The 21,164-nt window shown below is 39.4% G+C and overlaps 1 protein-coding gene across 1 annotated transcript in view; it reads left to right on the forward strand.

Annotated features, from left to right (window-relative positions):
- Positions 1-770: 770 nt before the first annotated feature.
- mgat4b (alpha-1,3-mannosyl-glycoprotein 4-beta-N-acetylglucosaminyltransferase B) overlaps positions 771-21,164 on the forward strand; it is a gene marked incomplete at its 5' end in the record, with an annotated part of 84,926 nt that continues 64,532 nt past the window's right edge. Inside the window, 2 exons of the mRNA XM_048603485.1 lie at positions 771-908; positions 14,933-14,979. Coding sequence (XP_048459442.1) covers positions 771-908; positions 14,933-14,979 — 185 coding nt within the window. The remainder of the gene's footprint in view (positions 909-14,932; positions 14,980-21,164) is intronic.

The following is a 21,164-nucleotide window of genomic DNA, read 5'->3' on the forward strand; positions in this document are numbered from 1 at the left end:
TCTAGGGAACCAGGTTTGAATTCCATCATGGCAAGTGGGGGAGTTTGAATTTAATAAAAATCCGGAATTAAGGGTTTAATGATGACAGTGAAATCATTGTCAATTATCAGAAAACCTGTGCGGTTCACTGATGTCCTTTAGAGAAGGCAACTACCATCCTTACCTTGTCTGGCCTACATGTGACTCCAGAGCCACAGTAATGTAATTGACTGTTAACCACCCTATGGGCAATTAGGGATGCCTAATAAACACTGGCCTAGTAGTAATGCCCACAACCCATGAATGAATTAAGAAAAACCCTAGTTGTGGTCTCACCAAGACTCTGTATAACTGCAGTAAGACACCCCTATTTGTGAACTGAAATGCTTTTGCAGTGAAGGCTAACATACCAGTTGCTTTCATCTACTTTAATTGACTGGCATGCGTATACACCCATACTTCCAGATATGTCATTGTTTAAATAATACTGTCCTGTTTTTCACACCAAAGTGCATAATTACAAATTTAGCCACATTGTACTGTCTCTGCCGTTTGTTTGCCCACTTGCTCAGCTCATCTCAATCACCTTGCATTTTCTTTGCTGCCTCATGACTCTCATTGTTGACTAGTTTTGAGTCGTCAGCAAATTTGGAGATATTTTATTCATTTCCCTCTTTCAGGTCATTGTTATTTGTTGTGAATTGCTGGGTTATAAGTCTTGATGTTTAAACTCTGCTTTATATTACTGACAATATCTTCATCTATTTTCTGGGCTGTTTGTTTTTTGGTCCACAGTTTCAATCGTGATGGGAGTTCCAACTGTCAAGCGGGAGGTGCACAGTTACCTGACTGACACATTGAACTCCCTCATTTATGAACTGTCCCCAGAGGAAAAGCAAGATTGTGTGATTGTTGTACTCATTGCAGAGGTGAGTGAAAATGTATCGCTGGATTTATATTTGAGTTTACGATTAACCCCTTTTTCTCCTGCACTTCCTAGACAAAAATAAACAGGCTCTCTGCATCCATCACATTGCACCTTCTCTTTGAAGTCCCTGATTAGGTCACCAATCAACTTCTCAAGATTTTGTTTTTAGTCAAATTGGCTTATTTTGATTTTTAATCCAGTTAAATGATCTAATTTGTTATGCGTTAAATACATACCTGTAGACCAAGCCTCGATGTGTTGAAACGTCATTGTGTGGTTTCTCTCTCTCTTAATGCTCACTGACATTTGTTGCTTCACTCCCAGCATTACCCTTTTCACCCTCATTTTTCATTATTTGTGGGAGCTTGTTTTTTTTGAAAGATTTCCTACACAACCACAATAAGTATACTTTACCAGCTGTAAAGTGTGATTGGATGTCCCAGGATTGTGAAATTCGCTATCAAAATACAAGTCATTTTCATGAAGTTTGCCATGAGTTCACAAAAATTATAAATGCAAGTCAAAGTAACAATTTATGGCTGATCATTCCATATACGTGCCCTCCTCTTAGTTTCTCCCTCCTTCAAATCACTGAAACAAACTGGTTCATGTGTGATTTGGAGATTCTAGACTCCAGTGTCCTTTGTGGATGTGTGTTGAAGACAGATTTGACATTTCTGTTCAAATTGCTTGGTAGCTGTCGTGCCTCAGTATGATAATTCTATTAAATCCTGGAATTGTTTTCCGCTTCAGCGGTTCAACAGCATGTAAGGCTGTTCAACTTGTGGATTACGTCTACTAAGCAAGTGAAGGGCTTTCACCTTGGAAGATCCTTGAAGTTTACCTACAGTAACTGGATTAAATGTGTTGTCGCGTTAAGTGGACACAGAAATTTTGACTCGCAAATATTAAATATGGATTAGATTTCACAGTTGTTGGTGTTTGTAATAAAGAGATGGAAAAAGCAACATTTTAGTTGCAATATGAATCACAAATTCAATGACATGAGTCACTAAAAGGTCAAAAGACCCTCTGAGAGCAGATGTTTGAATCAAATAAGTTAATGTTTTTAAGATCTGGTTAGAATGGTTAACGTTTAAGGAGAAATGTGAATACCTAGTCATTTAACTAGTAGAACTATACCACAAGATTTAATGCTTTAAGTAAAGCACAAAATTATTGTCAATAGTACTAATTAAACAAAATAAATAGGATTAAGTTAATGCCATAGCATTAGCATTTGCTTTCTCCGAAAATTCTCTCATAAGTAGCAACATCTTAACAAAAAATGTTGGAAATCACAGCAGGTCAGGTAGCATCCGCAGAGAGAGAGCAAGCTATTGTTTTGAGTGTAGGTGATTCTTCGTCAGAGCTTTGATGGTAAAAGCATTGGCTTTAAGGTACACTGGGGTAAAAAGTTTTTCTTTTATGAGGTTAGGCGTAATGGATTCCAGTGAATGAGAAATTTCCTATGATTTACTACTATTGAAGTCAGTGTAATAGAAAATGGGGCAAAGTGCAAAATAGGCTGCTAATTTGCTACTACCTGTTTTATGCTGCTGCCCAAGACTGATCTGTAGAATCATAGACTCCTTACAGAGTGAGGAAAGAGGTTATTCGGCCCAAAGAGTCTGAGCCCACCCTCCGAAGAGCTTCCCACCCAGACCCAACACCCTCCCCTCCTACCCCATACCCTATCCCCATAACACCAGCATTTACAGTAGCTAATCTACCTAGCCTGCACATCCTGGAACACTATAGGGAAATTTAGCATGGCCAATCCACCTAACCCACGCGTCTTTGGACATTGGGAGGAAACCAGAACTCCCGGTGGAAATGCACACAGATGCGGGGAGAATGTGCAAACTCTACACAGTCTCCCAAGGCTGGAATTGAACTAGGATCCCTGATGCTGTGAGGCTGCAGTGCTAACCACCTGAATCACTGTGCCACCCAAAGATACCAGTCTTTGTTACCAGCAAATGAGGAAAATATATATAAATACAAATTTTTCAAAAGCAACAGGAGTTCATTTGGATTCAGATTAGAGCCTTTGTGAAACAATTGAAAGGGGCACGTGGGGGATTAAACACTTTGGTAAATGCCGCTTTTGTTATATGAAGGCCATGCTTTAAATTGATGCTTTTTGTTCGTTCCTGTCACTTGCTTAAAGTTCACACAACTATAAACACAACTCTGCAGGGTCATTAGCAGAATTGTTGGGTTGCTGCCATCATTAGAAATGTACAGTCAACCTTTCGTACAGTTTAACTATAGTTTGCACAGAGGCACTTGCTACTGCAACAGAAGTCAGTAGGTTGTGGTGGGCTCTGGAGAGGATTAAAGAAAAAACATTGAGAGAAGTAGTTGCAAAACAAAGCTTTACTCAAAGTTGACTGTTAGTTTCAAAACATGTGTTTTTGCATTTGAAGCTGTAATTGAGATCCACACAGTGACTAGACCTTGTCTTTTGTGTGTGCATGTATAAAACGTTTCCTATTGTTAAAATTAGGTGATTTACGCAAACCAATGTTTCAGGGGAGCACTGGAAAAGGATTGCAAGGATTGGTATTACATGAGATGAATTTCTTGGCACAGGACTACTTCATGGGGGTCTATGGACTGAGAAGCAAGTTTCAGAATTTGGCAAGATGGTTTTGGGGACAGACGATCGGGGATTTGAAGGAACACAGTTTTTGGGTTTGTGCGCCATGGTGAGGATACCTCTGGGCCAAAAACATGCAGAAATTTCTGAGGAGGAAATCCTTAGATTTTGTAAGACCTTGAACCATTTCAGGGGCTGAATGTGGCAGTATTAGGGGTTTGAGGGATACAGGTTTTTGGAGGGGAGTAAGAGTTTGCTGCCTTGTGTAGAAAGGGTTGGTGTTATTATCTGAGCTGATGTTATTGCTAGACCAGACTGAAATCTGGCTTTATGGTATCTTTCATTTAATTTAACAAGGTAGTCTTTCACTGAAATACAAGCACACAAGATTGCAGACTTGTTTTTAAACAATAAAAACTGAAGTTTATTGCATAAAAGAAAACATAAAAAATGGAATAAACTAAGCTGTTTATATGTAACGCAATTGCAAGATTTTAAAACACTCAGTTAAAAATACAATTCCTTCTATCCTATTGCAAAATTATAGTACTCAAACACCAGCGAGATTTTGCTTTTCTATCACACCTATTGATTTAACCATTTCTTTCAGTTCCCACCTTGAAAATTTGGTTGCCTCTTCCATGATTGTCTCACAACTGAGTTTAGACTTTCTCAATTTCAAATAAGCCTTTTAGGATTCTAACCAAATACATCTGGTCTAGAACTTTCAAACTAAAATCTTTACGCTGAGGTAACCTATTTCCTAACAGTTATGAATTATCTCCTTTCTTCAGGAAAATCTGTTCCACACATTTAACTTCCACCAGGACCTCCTCTTAACAGAAAACAATCTTAACACTCATTGTTTACTCCGTCCAATGCAAACAAATTCCTGTTATCATTCAGGGAGCTTCCCCTCTCATACTAGTTTTTTTTTTTAATAAAATCATAGAGACAGAAATACTGAGAAGTTAATCATTAAAATCCCTCATACACACAGATCAACCCATGTGCAACTTTTTCAAAATAAAGCTCTGAAATAAATGACATTAAAATATATTCACAAATTGCATCAAACTAGGAGGAAAATCACAGGAAAAAAGGGATTTTTGCTCTTTGCAGATCATTGTCCAGCCAACTGATATCTTGTGCACTTGACTTCTCCTTCTCCTTCACAACCACCTTCCTTTTCAGTTCTTCTCTGTGGTTCTTTACACTGAAATAGTTAAACGTGAAGTTGCTGTACCTGTATTGCTAAAGTACATTTAGCTCCCTGATCATGCATCCATATAAATAACGAACTCTGTATGTACATGTTCTGATTATTTGGATACAAGTTTGAAATGTACTCCTTTAAATGAACAATTAATGTGTTAGCGGATTTGTAGCTTCTCTAACCAGGAGATATTTCCATGAATGAATGTTTGCTCATTGGTCAGGCCCATTTGTTTACAATCTTTTTAACCTAAAATCAATCCATTGAGCTTCAAAAAATGACTGGAATTTTCTAAGAAATAAATCTGACTTCAAAATAATTCCACTCTCCACTAAATGATTTCGTTATTTCGTTTTTCTAACCAAAAGTAAAGTTACCAGGATCACAGATGCTATGGTTCACAAGGGTGTGTTTGTCTGAGGAATTTATAGCAGAGTTTGTTAGGTATTTTAAATGTCATCTTACACTCTCTTTGTTTGAAAGCCCTTTGAAGGAGTGCGTGTGCGCGAGTGTATGTGAGAGAGCGGTTCTTCCCCACCCCCACCCCCGCCGCCCCACTCCAAACCACCACCACCACCACCACCACCACCACCACCACCACCACCAATGTCCACCTTTTGGCCTGGGTCCCACATTAGTCTGGGTGCATTGCTGCCACCTCTCCTACTGAGGGAGGGCAGGACTATTATGTTTTGCAGATCAGACCAGTAGATTATCTTTAAGACAGTTACATGACATAATGGCATGTGACAGATAGGTACATACTTCGCCTTCAGTTGCTCCTTCAGAGCAAGAGAGTCATTCAGTTGCATTTTTGTAATGGACAGTAACTTCAGTAAGCACACATATATGTACAAGTCTGTGATATTATAGCAATGTAAATAATTTGTGTTAACACACTTTGTGATGAAGATTCATATTATATGATTTGGAAAGTTGGATTTTAAAGTAGACAGAACGATATGTAACTTTAAGTTTAATTTATATTCCTATGTTGTGTGTGTTAAGAGGAGAAGGATGTGGTTTTAGTTTCATTTTGTTTTTAAGTTCCATCCGTGGTGAAGAGCTGTTTTTGTTTAGATGCATTTCAATTCCCATCTTCTCCTTAAAACTTGTGCCATGAGATTCTTCATTTTTTTTTGCAAAAAGGAGGCCTTGATTTGATGCCATACAAAAGTAAACCCTCTGCTTCTAATTCAGAACAATAGTAGTAACCACTATACCAGAGCTGACACCTGTAAATATTCAGCCACTTCTTGGCCTTGTTTAGGCAAAAAGCTAATGTTAGAGATTGACTTTGACCTCGTGCATGTAGAAAAGGGCCAGAATGCAGAGGCATTTGGTAAAGGAAGGGTCAGCAGAACCTGAGACTGCCAAATTGGACCACTGTGTAACCGTCCTGACCAGATTACTAAGCCCTAGTTTCATTCTGGAGTTTTGGCCTACATTCTCCCTGAGATGTGGTTTTCAGGACTCCAGATGAGACCTGACTAGAGCTTTATATAATTTTACTAGCAGCAGATTATGTTAAGTAATAATTCTCAGTAGATTCTACCATCTCAGTGGCTGAAATCATGAGTTTTATGTGGGACAATTTTCTACGCATTTAATTTAAACAGGACTTTTTTTTCCTGAAGAAGGGTCTAGGCCCGAAACATCAGCCTTCCTGCTCCTCTGCTGCTTGGCCTGCTGTGTTCAACCAGCTCTACACCTTGTTATCTAGGACTTTTTTTTTTTTTCCTTTTGGCTTTAAAATGACTTCACCTGTGATAACAAACTTGGTTCGCTTTGGAGTCATACAGCACGGAAACAGATCCTTTGTTCAACCAGTCCATGCTGAACATAATCTCAAACTAAATAGTCCTGCCGCCTGCTCCAAGCCCATATCCCTCAACCTTTCCTATTCATATATCCATCCAAATGACTTTTAGAAGTTGTAATTGTACCCGCATACACCACTTCAGGAAAGTATTGGTGCTTCCAGATTATCTACAAACAAGAAAGGTCAATTTGAGAAGCTGTATAAAAAGAAACACAATTAGTGGTCCATGATTTGTCAGAGTTTGTTAGTCATTATCAACATGGGAAGCTGATTGCTAATGCTGAAATATAACCCTGCGGTGGGCAGCTGGCGCAGCCAACTGTAAATCTGGAAAGCAGCACTCTCTCGGTATGAGTTTTATGCTTCCAATCTTAACAAAAGTGTACTGATTGAATGTGGATGAGAGTAGTTTTGTGGATTAAAGATTTGCAAACTTCAGTCCTACAAGCATCTGCTTTATAGAAGAAGACTTGCAAAGCCCTTGAACATTAATAAACTGCATGTTGTACATTTTTCAATCTGCTTATCTTACTTTGCCTTTTATCTTACTTTTACTTGGGTTACCAATTATTTTTAAACAAAAATGTCAATCAAAAAAAGTTTAGGAATGAAAACAGAAAATACTGGAGAAGCTCAGAGGTCTGACACCATCTGTGGAGAAAGAAACAGTTAATGTTTCAACATGACACTTAGTCAGAACTGGAAATTTGAGAGGAGCATGGAACAGATGGAGAAGGTGCCCAGAACAAAAGATGAAGGAAGTGGTAATGATATAAAATAGATGTAAATGATAAGTGTGAAAATGAGAAAATGGGTCCACTCAACTGAGCGTATTTACAGAGATAACAAGATGTAGAGCTTCTGAAGAAGGGTCTAGGCCCGAAACGTCAGCTTTCCTGCGCCTCTGATGCTGCTTGGTCTGCTGTGTTTATCCAGCTCTACACCTTGTTATCTCTGAAGGTGCTGTGTAGCTTGGCTGCCAGTGGAAGGTGCTCTCTGATGGCACCATCGAAGAAGGTGAGAAAGGCAGAGAGAGTTGGTGCGCCAGATTGCCCCATTTATCCCCCTCTTCATGCCCTTCTCAAAGATTCTGTGGCCGGTGTCCAGTGGGTGGGGCAGCAAGATCCAATGAGGTGATTACTTTCCATATCTGGAGATTGCAGAACATGGTTTTCAACCTTCAATTGTCTTTGTCATGTTATGCATCTGGCCTCCTATTGAGCTAGGTCCACCAAGTCTGTGTAACCTTCTTCTAACAAAGCAGGTACACTAGAGGAGTAAAGAATGTTTCAGAATGAACCAATGCGGCTGTTAGGACCTGGCCAGGCAGTTCTACACCTGTCTGGTTTTGACAGGAAGTTTGACCGCTGCATGATTACTCTGTTCCAGCTCTGCAGTCTGCAATTTTGCAGAGTCCAGCTAGGTTTAAACTTGGCTTCCACATTTCGAGTTTTTATCCATTGTCATGTGAAAACTTGAGAGAGAGCTCAGTTTTGGAGGCAGTGGTGATGATGGCCTGTGGGTTTGTTGGGCCTGGAGTGTGGCATTGGTTAGGGGGCCAGAGCAGTGACTTTGACAGTCGGAGATCAAGCTCAATGCAGGAAGAGTGAGACCAACATGGCAGTATCAGAGGTTCCCAGCATCTGTGGCGGCAGTGAGAGCAGGCAGCCCCAAGGTCTTTTGGAGAGCAGGCCAAAGCGGAGGAGACCGAGCTCTTGCAGGGAGTGCAAGCTCGGCATGGCTGAGCACTTAAGAAAGACTATTGAAATTTTAACTTTTATGTCTTTTTCTACTGTATACTAAGATGGACTGCAATGCTTAACTTCTAAATTAGTGTCCTTTTTTTAAGTTTGTACCTAAAGGTTCTGTATGTAGGTACCTTCGTACCTAAGACGGCGCCAGGAATGGCAACATTGTACAATTTTCACAGTATTCATGTACTTCTGTATTTGAGTACGCGTGACATTAAAATCTAATTCTAATTCTAAACGTCAATATTTCTGTAACAATCCTAGAGGTCATGAGTCACCAGACCACAAATGTATTTTTTTAATAAGATTAGGGAAAGTGGGTCATGATGAGTACTTATTTCGTGAAATTAAAAAATATATAAACTCATTTTTTTGGATGGTTTTAATATAAAATGCTCAGGTTTGCATTTTCTAGGTCAAATAAACGAGAGTGCAGGTGCTTCTATCCTGGATGAAAGGATTAGCTTCTGAAGAATGATTGGTTGAACAGGATGCAATTAAACACAAGTGTTTATAAGGATGGAAGGTGATCTGATTGAAACACAGCAGATCCTGAGGGGACTATTCCAGGTGGTTGCTGAGAAGATGTTCTGCCTTATCGGAGAACCTAGAACTAGTGGACACAGTTTAAAACTTCGAATATCTCATTTAGGCTTGAGATGAGTTTTATTTTCTTGAGGTTTGTTTGTGCTTGGAATTCCACATTAGCTACTAGGCCACAATATTTGTTCAAAGCTGAGTTAGTTTTTGATCAATAAGGGGGTCAAATGTTAAAGAGGGCAGACAGCAAAGTGGAGTTGAGGCAACAGTCAGATCACCCATCATCTTATTCAATAGTTCAGAAGGCTTGGGGTGAGCGGTGCAATCTTCTAATTCTCGTGTTTTAACTGTTGAAAGAGCAGAGGAGTCTCACTATGACTTTTTTCCCACTCTACCCCCCCGTCCAATGCCTACCCACACACCCCTTTCATGAATAAACATGAAACCTTTTAACTGAAGGGTGCCTTTGCTTTTAATCTGAATTGTTACTGATGAAAGGTCACTGAAAAGGTTGGACATTGGCTTGCATTGTGGCTTAATGTTTTCTTATGGTGTGCACAAAGTCCATGTAAAGTGTAAGAACTTGGTTGCCTGTTTCGTTTAATGAAAAAGTAATGTAGCAGCTTTTTGGTCCATTCACACACGGGAGAAATTTCACCTTTTGCACCAACGCAAAGATGAAATGCTAATAAACTCAAGGCTGAAATTGTGCTGAGCGATAGCACGAGAAACTTGAGTTCGGATGAAATTCTCCACTGTTTTTGTCCGTGCTGTTGCTTTTAAAAAAAAAACTTTAGATTAAAACACTAAAGAATTTGCAATCATTCCATATGGAATATGTATGTAATAAAAGTTATATATAGTGGATAAGCAAATGATTGAGACCCTTTTTACATTTTTAAAAATAGTTTTTGGTTTGTTGCTGTGAACTGAGAGTTGAGAGCTGAAGGTAACCTGTGGGCTCTGAGCTTATTTTATAATAAAAAACAAACAGATATTTGTTAATCAACCCATACCCGGCAGTTAATTTCAGGTTGATTCTTATTCAAATAATGCTGTATAGATGTTTCAGTTCTGGAGAGGCATCATGCTCAAACACATGACATATGTTAAATGGGGCCTCATAGGGAGACAACCAATCTAAAAAGAGAAACTAAAGTTTGATCTTTTAGCTGTGTTTAAGTCAGAAGGATTTTGGCTATCACAGCTATAGGATGGTGGTTTGATTGCTCCTTGGTTGCCCTCTCATTATCAATTTATTGCAAGTTCAGAGAGTAGAATCTCAGTTACAAGAATTAATTGAATATTCCTTGGAGCCTACTGGAAGCTATCAGCATGCATTGTGTCTTCCGAAACCAAGCACTATACAATCCCATTTACTTATGATGTTATGGATCATGGAGTCTGCTTAAATAACTTGGCTAGTTACATTTTTTCCCCCCTTTTTATTTATGCCTTATCTCTGGTTGTTTGTCTGTGAAATTTGGGGGCTAAAATCAAAGAATAGGTTTAAATCCTAGACATTAATTAGATTGCCTTGTGTTTTAACTTTAGTCTGTTAGAGCTACTGTATTAATAAATTGTTAAATATTTTGTTTACACTAGAAACCTGATGTCTGGTATCAATTATTAAAGAAGTCTGGTACCGATTATTCAAAAAGTCTGGTTAAGAATCATTGGGATTAATTTTGAGGGTCATTGCATAATTTCGTTTTACTGTGTTGTGAATTCAGGGATAGGAAAGCTGATTTGATTTGGCTGCCATCATATAATATTATAATCCACGTAACCAGAATAACAGCATGTGTATTTGACAACAGATGAAGATTGCTTGATTTAATTTTTAGGGATCAGGAAGTATTTGTACAAAAATCTCTTTTGAGATATTAAAGTCAACACCAAAACTTAATCCTTTAACATTTATGTAGTTATGGGGGAAGATCAAATGGATGATAGAGTCCATGATAATTTAGTGTGTAGTTGTTGGACAAATAGGCTTTTCTCCTTCCATATTTCTCATGCCCTGATCTAAAGGGAAAATCCAAAATTAACTGGTAAAGTCGAGAAATTAAATGATCAGGAAGTGTGATTGAGGTGAGAATTGCTGTACTGATACAAGAAGAAAACCAACTCAAAAAATGTTGCAGTGTCATTGGATTAACTCTGCAAAACCAAGAAAGGAAAGACATTTCAAGGAACAGAAAGTGTTGACTTTGAGTCATGTTGTGGTTAACAGATTTGGCCCAGCATTTATCATTGCTTAGAATGTTGCCATCTTATGATTGAAATAATTTGCAATTCTGGAAAGTGCATTGTAAAATCTAAGATAAAAAGGTCAGGTATTGTGCTGTACCTTAGGAGGATGTCAAGGTCATGTTATAGATAATTAAAATAGACAGCTACAGAAAGCAATCAGAAAGGCTCATTGAATGCCCAGAGAAATCTAAAAACAATTGTATCTCTACAGGAATAAAATACAAGGGGGTCAAGGTCAAGAAACTTTAGTGTTTCAGGGCTGAGGGATCTGGGTATCTTCATACATGAATCTCAGAAAACTAGAATGCAAGTACAACAGGTAATATGGCAAATTGAATTTTGGCATTTATTGCTAAAGAAATGGAGAATACAAGTAGGGAAGTGTTGATGCAACTGTAGTAGAGAGACTGCAGCATTACTGTAAGAGTTTTGGCCCTTTTACTTGGGGGATGTGGTTGCATTGGAGGCAGTTCGGGGGTGATTCGCCGGATTGATTGCAGAGATGAGTGGTTTGTTTTGTGAAGAGAATTTGCAAAGTTTAGACCTATACACTCGAGTTTAGCGAATGAGAAGATGTAGAATTGAGGTATACAAGGGGCTAAAGGGGAATTGACAATGTAGATGTAAAGCGGTTGTTTTCCCTTTTGGGGCAATTTAGAATGAGAGGTGATCGTTTTAGGACAAGGGGTAGCATATTTAAAACCGATGAAGAAGTACTTCTTCAAAGAACATGAAAACAGAAGTAGGCCATTCAGCCCCTTGCCTATTTTGCCATTCATTGAGATTGTAGCTGATCTGTGGCCTAACTCCATACACTTGCCTTTGGCCCATTTCCCTTAACACCTTTGCTTAACAAAAAAAAAATCTATCTCAGCTTTAAAATTAATGAAAGGCCCAGCATCCACTGCCATTTGTGGAAGAAAGTTCCAAACATCTACCTCCTTTGTGTGTAGAAGTGTTTCTTAACATCTACCCTGAATGTTTTGGCCTAATTTTCAGATTATGCCCCCCCAGTTTTAGAATCCCCACTAGTGGAAATAGTTTATCTTTAAATGCCCCTTTTTTCCCCTTATTATTGTGAAGGCTTTGATCAGATCACCCTTCAACCTTCTAGATTCCAGAGAAAACAGGTTTATTATGTATAATCTCACCTGATAACTTAACCATGAAGTCCAGTTATCATTCGTGTCAGCCTATGTTGTACTCCCTCAAGGCCAATATACCTTTCCTAAGCTATGCTACCCTGATCTGCTCACAGTTGTCTGAGTGGCGTCTAACCAGCGTTTTGTATAGCCACAGCATAACTTCTGCATCATTATACTCTAGTCCTCTATATAGAAAGGCCAATATTCCATTAGCTTTCTTGATTATTTTCTGCACCTGTTCATGGCATTTTCAAGATCTATACGCCTGAATCTTAAGTGTCTTTGGACATCCATTGTATTTAACTTCATACCATCTAGAAAGTACCTTGATCAATCCTTTCTCAGTCCAGAATGGATAACCTCATACTTCCTTACATTAAACTCCATCTGCCCGGTCTTAATGCATTCACTTAGTCTATCAATATCCCTTTGTAATTTTATGCTATCATCTACACTGTCTCCAGTGCTGTCTAACTTTGTGTCATCAGCAAATTTGGATATATGGCTTTCTGTTCAATATCCCAGTTGTTAATAAATAACATGAATAATTTGGCCCTAAGACAGATCCTTGTGTAAAGGGTCATGAATCTTTGGAATTCGGTACCCCAGAGTGCAGTGGATGCAGGGACACTGATTAATTTTAAGGAGGAGATAGACAGATAATGGATTGAATGGTTATGGAGAGTGAGCAGAAAAGTGGAGGTGAGGCTGAGATGCGACCAGCATGATTTCATTAAATGGCGAAGCAGGCTTGAGAGGCTGACTTGCCGATTTCTTCTCCTAGTTCTTGTCTACTTGTGGTCTAATACTGTATTTATCTTGAACCCAATCTCATAATTTGGCATCAAGTTACACAATAAAAGAGCTTCCATCAGATCCACCACCTGAGCACGTTGCTGACCTCTAATTCTGATCAGTCGTGCACCCTAAATATTTACCGCTTCACTATTGTGTTGTCAGCTGTTGCGTTCTAAGTTCCCTGAACCTGTGCCTCAAAAGCTTCTGAAAATTTCTGCCTTTGTCCCTGTGATCAAGTTTGACTGGCCTGTCCTAATAGCTGCTGGCATGGTTCAGCAGCAAATTTTATCTGATAAACCTCCAGCATAGGCTTTGGAATACTTCTTAATGTTAAGTTAATTACGTATAAATCAAGTTGTTGTTGCCGTTCCTTATTGGTGGAGGAAGCAAAATGTTGGTTGGTCACTTGAACTTAAAATTCAAGGTCAGGAACCCAACATCCCACCACCTCTGCCCTGATCCTGTGCCACATTGCATCATAAGTGCAACAGTATTTTGAAATAGAAAACTAATTGAACAGACCACCCTTTATTGAGTGCTTCATGGCTGTGGAAGCTAGCTCAAGATTATGATTCTCAAAAGAAAACACAGCCATGGCAGGGTTTGCTGATGTCTTGCAGAATGGAGCAGGCAGGAGATCAGAGGGTCAGTTGCGTCACGATGGAAACCAATAACCACATAGTCAATCGGAAGCTACTTAATTCACGATATTTTAGCCATCCTATTTTTCATTAGTTTATTCCACAGCCGTTTCCCTGCAGCTATTTGAAAATCAAATCAAGTGAATTTCAGTATGATTGCTGTGCCATGTGATTGAACAGATAGAGGTTGTAGTTTCCAAATGAACACAATAGTCCATTATTCTATTTCTCAGGTGATTTCTTTTTTCTTTCCCACTTTCAGAAATCCATTTTTCTCCACTAACGTGCCTTTTATTTTGTGTGCTATCTGTTGAGGGTGCAAATAGACTAACCTTTCTGCATCGCAGCATGCCCAAAGTGACAGAATCATCCTGGAGGGATCAGGTCTCTCATTGGTTGAGATTATGATTATTGAATGCGGTTTCTAGTTTGCTGTCAAATTAAGTTTTTATGAAATACTCGGCAATTCGGTGTTTTTGGAAACTCGTCACTCCCTCCTGTGTGACCAATTATAGTTCGGTGGCTAGAAACCATTGTTAATAATAATGCAAAAAGCAACAATATCTTATTTGCACAGTATTTCAAACAAAAATTTATTAGATCATTTTTAACTGGTAATTCAAGATATTTCTGGGTCAGAGAGTTATCACGTTCATTTGAATCCTTCTAAATTGCTGGGATAGTTTTGGGTTAGTGTAAATGCATCACTGACTTGTGATAAATTAAATAGCTGTAAATTTAGAATTGAAATATGAAACTTAGAGCTTTGCCTTCCAAACAAAATCCATTGAGCCTGTTCTGCCATTCTGAAAGAACTTTCTCACAATATGGTTTAGTATTCAAATATCTATCATTCTCAGTCTTGAATATACACATCAACTGCGCAATGACACTCCTCTGGAATATTGAATTCCAAAGATTTGCAACCCTCTCTGGAATGGCAACATTTCTCCCCCTCTCAATGCTAAATATCTGGTCTCTTGTTCTGAAACTGTGACCTTTAGTTCTTGATTAAAACCAGCCCTCTTTTGGTTTTTCCTATGTTGCATACAGTCACCAAAATGCTAGCTGATTCCTTCTTTCTAATCGACTATCGAGGGGTTGGAAAGAGAGAACAATATCCTGTGACTTGAGAACATGTGATGTGATGCTAACTCCTGTGATATCAAAACAAGCCAAATCTAGCATTTCTGCTTAAACCTCCTGTGAATGCTCAATCACTTACTTTGTTCTTGCATTTTTCTTTTGCAGACAGATTTAGCATATGTAAATAGTGTTGCGGAAAATCTCAAAAGTTTGTAAGTAATTTTCATTTTTTACCTGTCTATTGACACTTTGGAAATGATGGGTTTTCTTGACTCAAATAATTTGCGTTTCTGTTAATATTTTTCTAAGTTAAAGGCAATATAAATTGGTATTGTTCAATATTGCACAGTGACAGACAAAATAAAGATCACTAAGGTGGAACTGTTGTTAGCCTTTCATTGTTATTATGCTTAATTAGAAGTTGTTAAATAATTAATGTTTGCTTTTAAGCATCCAAACTCCAAGAATGAATAGAAACATTGGGAGGAGGTTAAACTGATTTCAGTTGATGATAATGGCCAGAGATAGTAGGAACTGCAGATGCTGGAGGATCTGAGATAACAAGGTGTAGAGCTGGATGAACACAGCAGGCCAAGCAGCATCAGAGGAGCAGGAAGGCTGACGTTTCGGGCCTAGACCCTCCTTCAGAAAATGGCCATCCTGTTTTACACCCAAAGTCAATTGTCAATGAATGAGGAAAAGAAACAGTCAGTTTATCCTGAACATTTTCAATGTACTGAACCTTGGAATTACTTTTATTGACATGAGGTTTGCTGCAGTTAGTTTTAGTGCTTTGATGAAAAACATTTAATGGTTCAGTGGCAAATTCATTTCCGCAGGGGAAGAGGGAGTGGATTGAAGGATGTGGTGAGAAGTGCAAATCATCTACAGTGATTATTTGGGCTTGGTAACAATTTTCCACCATCTGGAGTGACCAGTTCTTTCCATTATCACGCAAGATCCAGGAGCAATGATCCTTAATGTGTCACCTTAAAGGATAGGTAATAGATTCAATAGTAAATTTCAGATGAAGAATTGGTGTTGAATGCAGAAGATGATGAGAAAATAAATTGCTTGTTTTGATCTGTGGGAATGGAGTGAGCTCTGAAATACAAGTTCAGTCACATTTAGTTTGTGGGAAACCTCGGATGTTGGGATTTTATTGTACACCACATGTTGGTGAATTATAGAATTGATTCATCAGTTAATAGTTTTGGGGCTGAAGTAACTTTTCGTTTTAATTAGCTTACACTGGTCCACCAACATGTAGAATGTAGATTGAAGTATATTCACAACATTGCTGATGCATAGCCTAACCTCTAATGATGTCAGCAATGCAAAGCACTCATATGAACACTGAAACAGGAGTAGGCTATTTAGCTTGTCATACTTGCTGTGCCATTTAATACGATCATAACGGATCGAACGCTTCAGTGCCTTTGAGCCACATTATCTCCATGATATTTAAACTGTTGATAGTCAAAGATTTATTAACCTCTGTTTTAAATATACTTGAACACTGAGCTTCTGTGGACCTCTGGGCAAGAGAATCACAAAGATAGCCGCCTCTGAGTAAAACAAATTCTCCTAATATCAGTTCTAAATGGTATTCTTCTTATTTTTGAATTATGACATTATTTGACTTCCCAAACAGGGAAAACATCTTAGTTCCATCTACTTTATCTATCCTTTCTTTATTTTGTAGGTTTCAATGAGATCACCTTAGATTATTAAAAACTGTAAAGAATACTTGCCCAGTTTGCCAATCATGTTTTTTTTTGAATAGGACAGTCCCATGATAGTTTGACAATTTGATAGTCCTGTCACCTCGGGTGCACTCCCTTCTGTTAAACAGAAAGTCATGTATTTGAGCTCCACTCAAGTCACTTGATCCCATTATCCGGTGTGGCACTCCCAGTGCAGCACTGTGGGAATGATCAGCATAAAAATCTAAATAGGAATGTTATTTTAGCCCCAAAATTGTTAACAGATGTGTCAGATCTAGAATTCTCCTGTGTATGGGTGTACAATGAAGTCCCCACATCTGAAACTCATCAGAGACTGGGCTGTATTTTACACTGCCATTGGGCGAGATTGGCAGACAGGCAAGGGGCTTAAAATTGGACTCAATGGATGTTGTTCCTAGGACCTATCGCCCGCCAGTGGCAGTTTTACATGTTTGGAGAAATGTATGGAATTTCAAGCCACCAGCTTACCAGGCTGCTTTGAGGTGAGCAGTAGCTGTAAATTTCAGTCACTGAATTTGACTTGTATCTCGCAAACAGATACTGTCAGAAGTGCCAGAGCTGTTAAAACAAGGCGCCTCCTGCTAAAGACATTAAACCAAGACAAAGAAGACCCCACTGCACTATTCAAAGATATGTATGATAGTTCAGTCATCAGATTGTTTGAACATGAATCCCATGTATGAGCTTGATATGCACAAGTTGACAGCTGTGTTTACTAAATTACAAGGGTGACAAATTTCAAAAAGTATGCTTTTATCTTTGGAGCACTTTGGTACACTCTGGAATTGTGAATTTTTGAAAATCAACTGCTTCATCTGAGGAGTCAACTCGGTGAATCATTTTTGAACTGCCTGCAATGCCAGTATGTCTCTGTTTTAAATACAGGGACTGTATAACACTGTAATCCGGGTACTTCAAATGATGCTATCAAAGGGGCCTGGCAAGTTGGTTGAGGGCATCTTGTATCAGAAACCTTTTTTTTGTTCTTTGACCGTAGTATCATTTTCTCAATGACCTCACAAATGGTCTCTAACAATCTGGATGTACAGTCGTGTCCAAAGTATACCCATTTACATAATCATTACGACAGAATGGTTTGGAGATCAGCCCTGAATCTATGAGGCCTGAAAATCTGTTTTGATCCAGTTTTTGTTAAGTGTTTTGATAGTGGCAACTGTAAAACCACAGGAGAGGGTTGTTGAATTTTAATGACTTCTCAGTAATTGGTCAAATTCGTCTAACCTAGTGTGACATCAAGGTGCTAGTAAAATTGAAGTTAATGAGAATCAGTGGTAAAACTTTCCACCTAGCACAACGGAAGATGTTTGTAGCTATTGGAGGCCAATCATTTCGATAGGACATCACCTCAGGAATTCCTCATGGTGTTCTAAGTTCAGGAATCTTTAGCCATTTTGTCAAAGACTTGCCTTTCAATGCAGAATTCATAGCCTGTGATCTAATTGTGGCCTGAGCTATTATATTGCTGGTCCAGATAAGCTTCTGGTCAACGGTAGCTCTAGGATGTAGGTAGCAAGGAGTTCGTCTCTGCAAATGTTATTTAATTTCTGCCGGGGTATGGTTAGATTTTGTCTTTTTGCAGATGACCATTGTCTGGCACTTGTAAGGTGCGAATATCACTTGACACTTCTAAGACCGGTCTTGAATACTGACCGAGTCTTGCTGCAAATGGGTTTAGACTACTTCACTATCTAAGAAGCTTTGAATGGTAATGAACGTTAATATCAATGATTATCCACACACTTTTTTGCATTGAAAGGCAAGCCTTTGACAAAATGGCTGAAGATTCCTGAACTTAGAACACTTTGAGGAATTCCTGAGGTGATGTCCTATTGAAATGATTGGCCTCCGATAGCTACAAACATTGTAGTAGGTGGAAAGTTTTACCACTGATTCTCATAAACTTCAATTTTACTAGCACCTTGTTGTCACACTAGGTTAGACCAATTTGACCAGTTACAACACCACCAGTTTACTTGCAATCATCAGTGAAGTGTTGGAAGGTGTCAACAGCAGTGCTTTCAAGCAGCTCTTGCTTAGTAATAACCTGCCCGTAAACACTCGATTTAGGTTCCACCAGGTATACTGGGTTCCTGACCTCTTTACCACTTTAGTTCATTGGACGCCAGAGCTGAATTCCAGAGGTAAGATGAAAACGACTGTACCTGACATCAAGATGCCCTCTGACCAAATTTGGCATTAAGGAAGCCAAGCAAAACTAGAAGCAATGGGAATTGGGAAAATGCTCCACTGGTTGGAGTTATACCTGGCACGTAAGATGTGATTGTTGGAGAACAGTCATCTCAGCTCCAGGACATCACTGTAAGGAGTTCCTCAGGCTGCTGTCGGAGATCCAACAATCTTCAGCTGCTTCATCAATGACCTTACCTCAATTATAAAGTCAGAAGTGGGGATGTTCGCTAATGATTGCACAATGTTCAGCACCATTTGCTATTCCTCAGATACTGAAACAGTCTATATCCAAATGTAACAAGATGTGGACAATATCCAAGCTTGGGCTGAAAAGTGGCAAGTGGCAATTCACCACCATCTTCTCAAGGGTATCTACGAATGGGCATTAAATGCTGGCCCAATCAGTGATATCCACAACACCTGAGTAATAGTGCCAGGCAATGGCCATGTCAAATAAGAGAGAATCTAACCATCACCTTGACGTTTAATGGCATTGCCATCATTGAATCCTTAAGCTGTTTTTTAGCCTGCCCTGCCTTCTTTATTTCCCTTACTAAAGGTTAATGTACTAGTCTTGGACCCGCATGTCTCTCCTTTAAACTGAACGTAAATTGCAAACATGTTATGATCAATGCTATCTGGGACATCTTCACTATCAGGTAATTAATCCTATCTTGTTGCACAATACCAGGTCAATTATAGCCTGATCTCTGATTTGTTAGAATGTGCTGTTCTGAGCAATTATCTCTCAAATTCAACAAGCTCCTTATCTAGCCAACCTTTGTCCATCTAATTTCCCAGTTCATGATTCCACTATTTTTTTCCTTTTTACTCCTGTCATTTGGTTACTGTTATAGGGCCCCCCCCACCAACTCCCAAAAGTGATTTCTTCCTTTTATCATTTTTCATTTCTATCCAAACTGCTTCTACATCCCAGTTTCCTGAATTTGAATCATCTTTCTCTGATATGCTGCTACCATCATTAATTGAGAGCCATCCCACTACCATTTCCTTGTATCCTGTTTTCCCTAAATGTCATATACCCTTTAATATTTCAGTTCCAGTCTACATTGCCCTGCAACCATATCCCTGTACTGACTATCAGAGCGTACTTATTTATTAAAGAGGTCATAAGCTGATTATTTGAGGTTTAAAAAGTGCAAAAGTATGGCGAAAAAGTGAGAGATTGGCACTAGGTAATGATGCTCATTTAACAAGCCAGTGCACACATGGTTAGTCAAATGGCCTCTTTTTAAGTCACAACATTTCTGAGATTCTGTGATGTTTAATTGCACTATTAGTTCATTTTTTTTTCCAAATGCTATGGACATTTGGATACAGAGCATTTTGGTTTTGTCTTTTTTATTATTTTTGTCACTGCTAGTCATGTCTGTTGACATACTTGCCCATTGGAAAGCCTAAGAACATGTTTAATTTAGTTGCAGGGTATTTCAGCAATCAACAACATTTCCTATTCTTGAGACATTAGATAATCAGCAGGAGTTTTACTTTACCGTATTTTCCATTTGGAGTGTGCTAGTGAACTGCATCTTAATTGTAAGCATTAATCCTTACCTCTGTTGAGAATGCTTTTTCAAAAAAGATGAAATCTAGGTCAACGTATAGACATTGCCAATGTTTATTGCAGACCTCCGTCTGCAATGCTAAAACAAAACAGTTTAATGATCTAACCAGAGATAGTAGGAACTGCAGATGCTGGAGAATCCGAGACAACAAGGTGCAGGGCTGGATGAACACAGCAGGCCAAGCAGCATCATAGGAGCAGAGAGGCTGACGTTTCGGGCCTAGACCCTTCATCAGAAAAGGGGGAGGGGAAGGGGGTTTTGAAATAAATAGGGAGAGAGTGGGAGGCGGATAGAAGAGGGATAGAGGAGAGGATAGGTGGAGAGGAAACAAACAGGTCGAAGAGGCGGGGATGGGGCCAGGAAAGGTGAGTGTAGGTAGGGAGTTAGGAAGGGGATAGGTCAGTCCAGGGAGGACGGACAGGTCAAGGGGGCGGGATGAGGTTGGTCGGTAGGAGATGGAGGTGCGGCTTGAGGTGGGAGGAGGGGATAGGTGGGAGGAAGAACAGGTTAGGGAGGCAGGGACGAGTTGGACTGGTTTTGGGATGCGGTGGGGGGAGGGGAGATTTTGAAACTTGTGAAATCCACATTGATACCATTGGGCTGCAGGGTTCCCAAGCGGAATATGAGTTGCTGTTCCTGCAACCTTCGGGTGGCATCGTTGTGGCACTGCAGGAGGCCCAGGATGGACATGTCGTCTGAGGAATGGGAGGGGGAGTTGAAATGGTTCGCGACTGGGAGGTGCAGTTGTTTGTTGCGAACCGAGCGTAGGTGTTCTGCAAAGCGGTCCCCGAGTCTCCGCTTGGTTTCCCCGATGTAGAGGAAGCCACACCGGGTACAGCGGATGCAGTATAC

Source organism: Rhincodon typus, chromosome 12 (genome assembly GCF_021869965.1).
Source record: "Rhincodon typus isolate 14 chromosome 12, sRhiTyp1.1, whole genome shotgun sequence".
In the NCBI taxonomy this organism is placed as follows: domain Eukaryota; kingdom Metazoa; phylum Chordata; class Chondrichthyes; order Orectolobiformes; family Rhincodontidae; genus Rhincodon; species Rhincodon typus.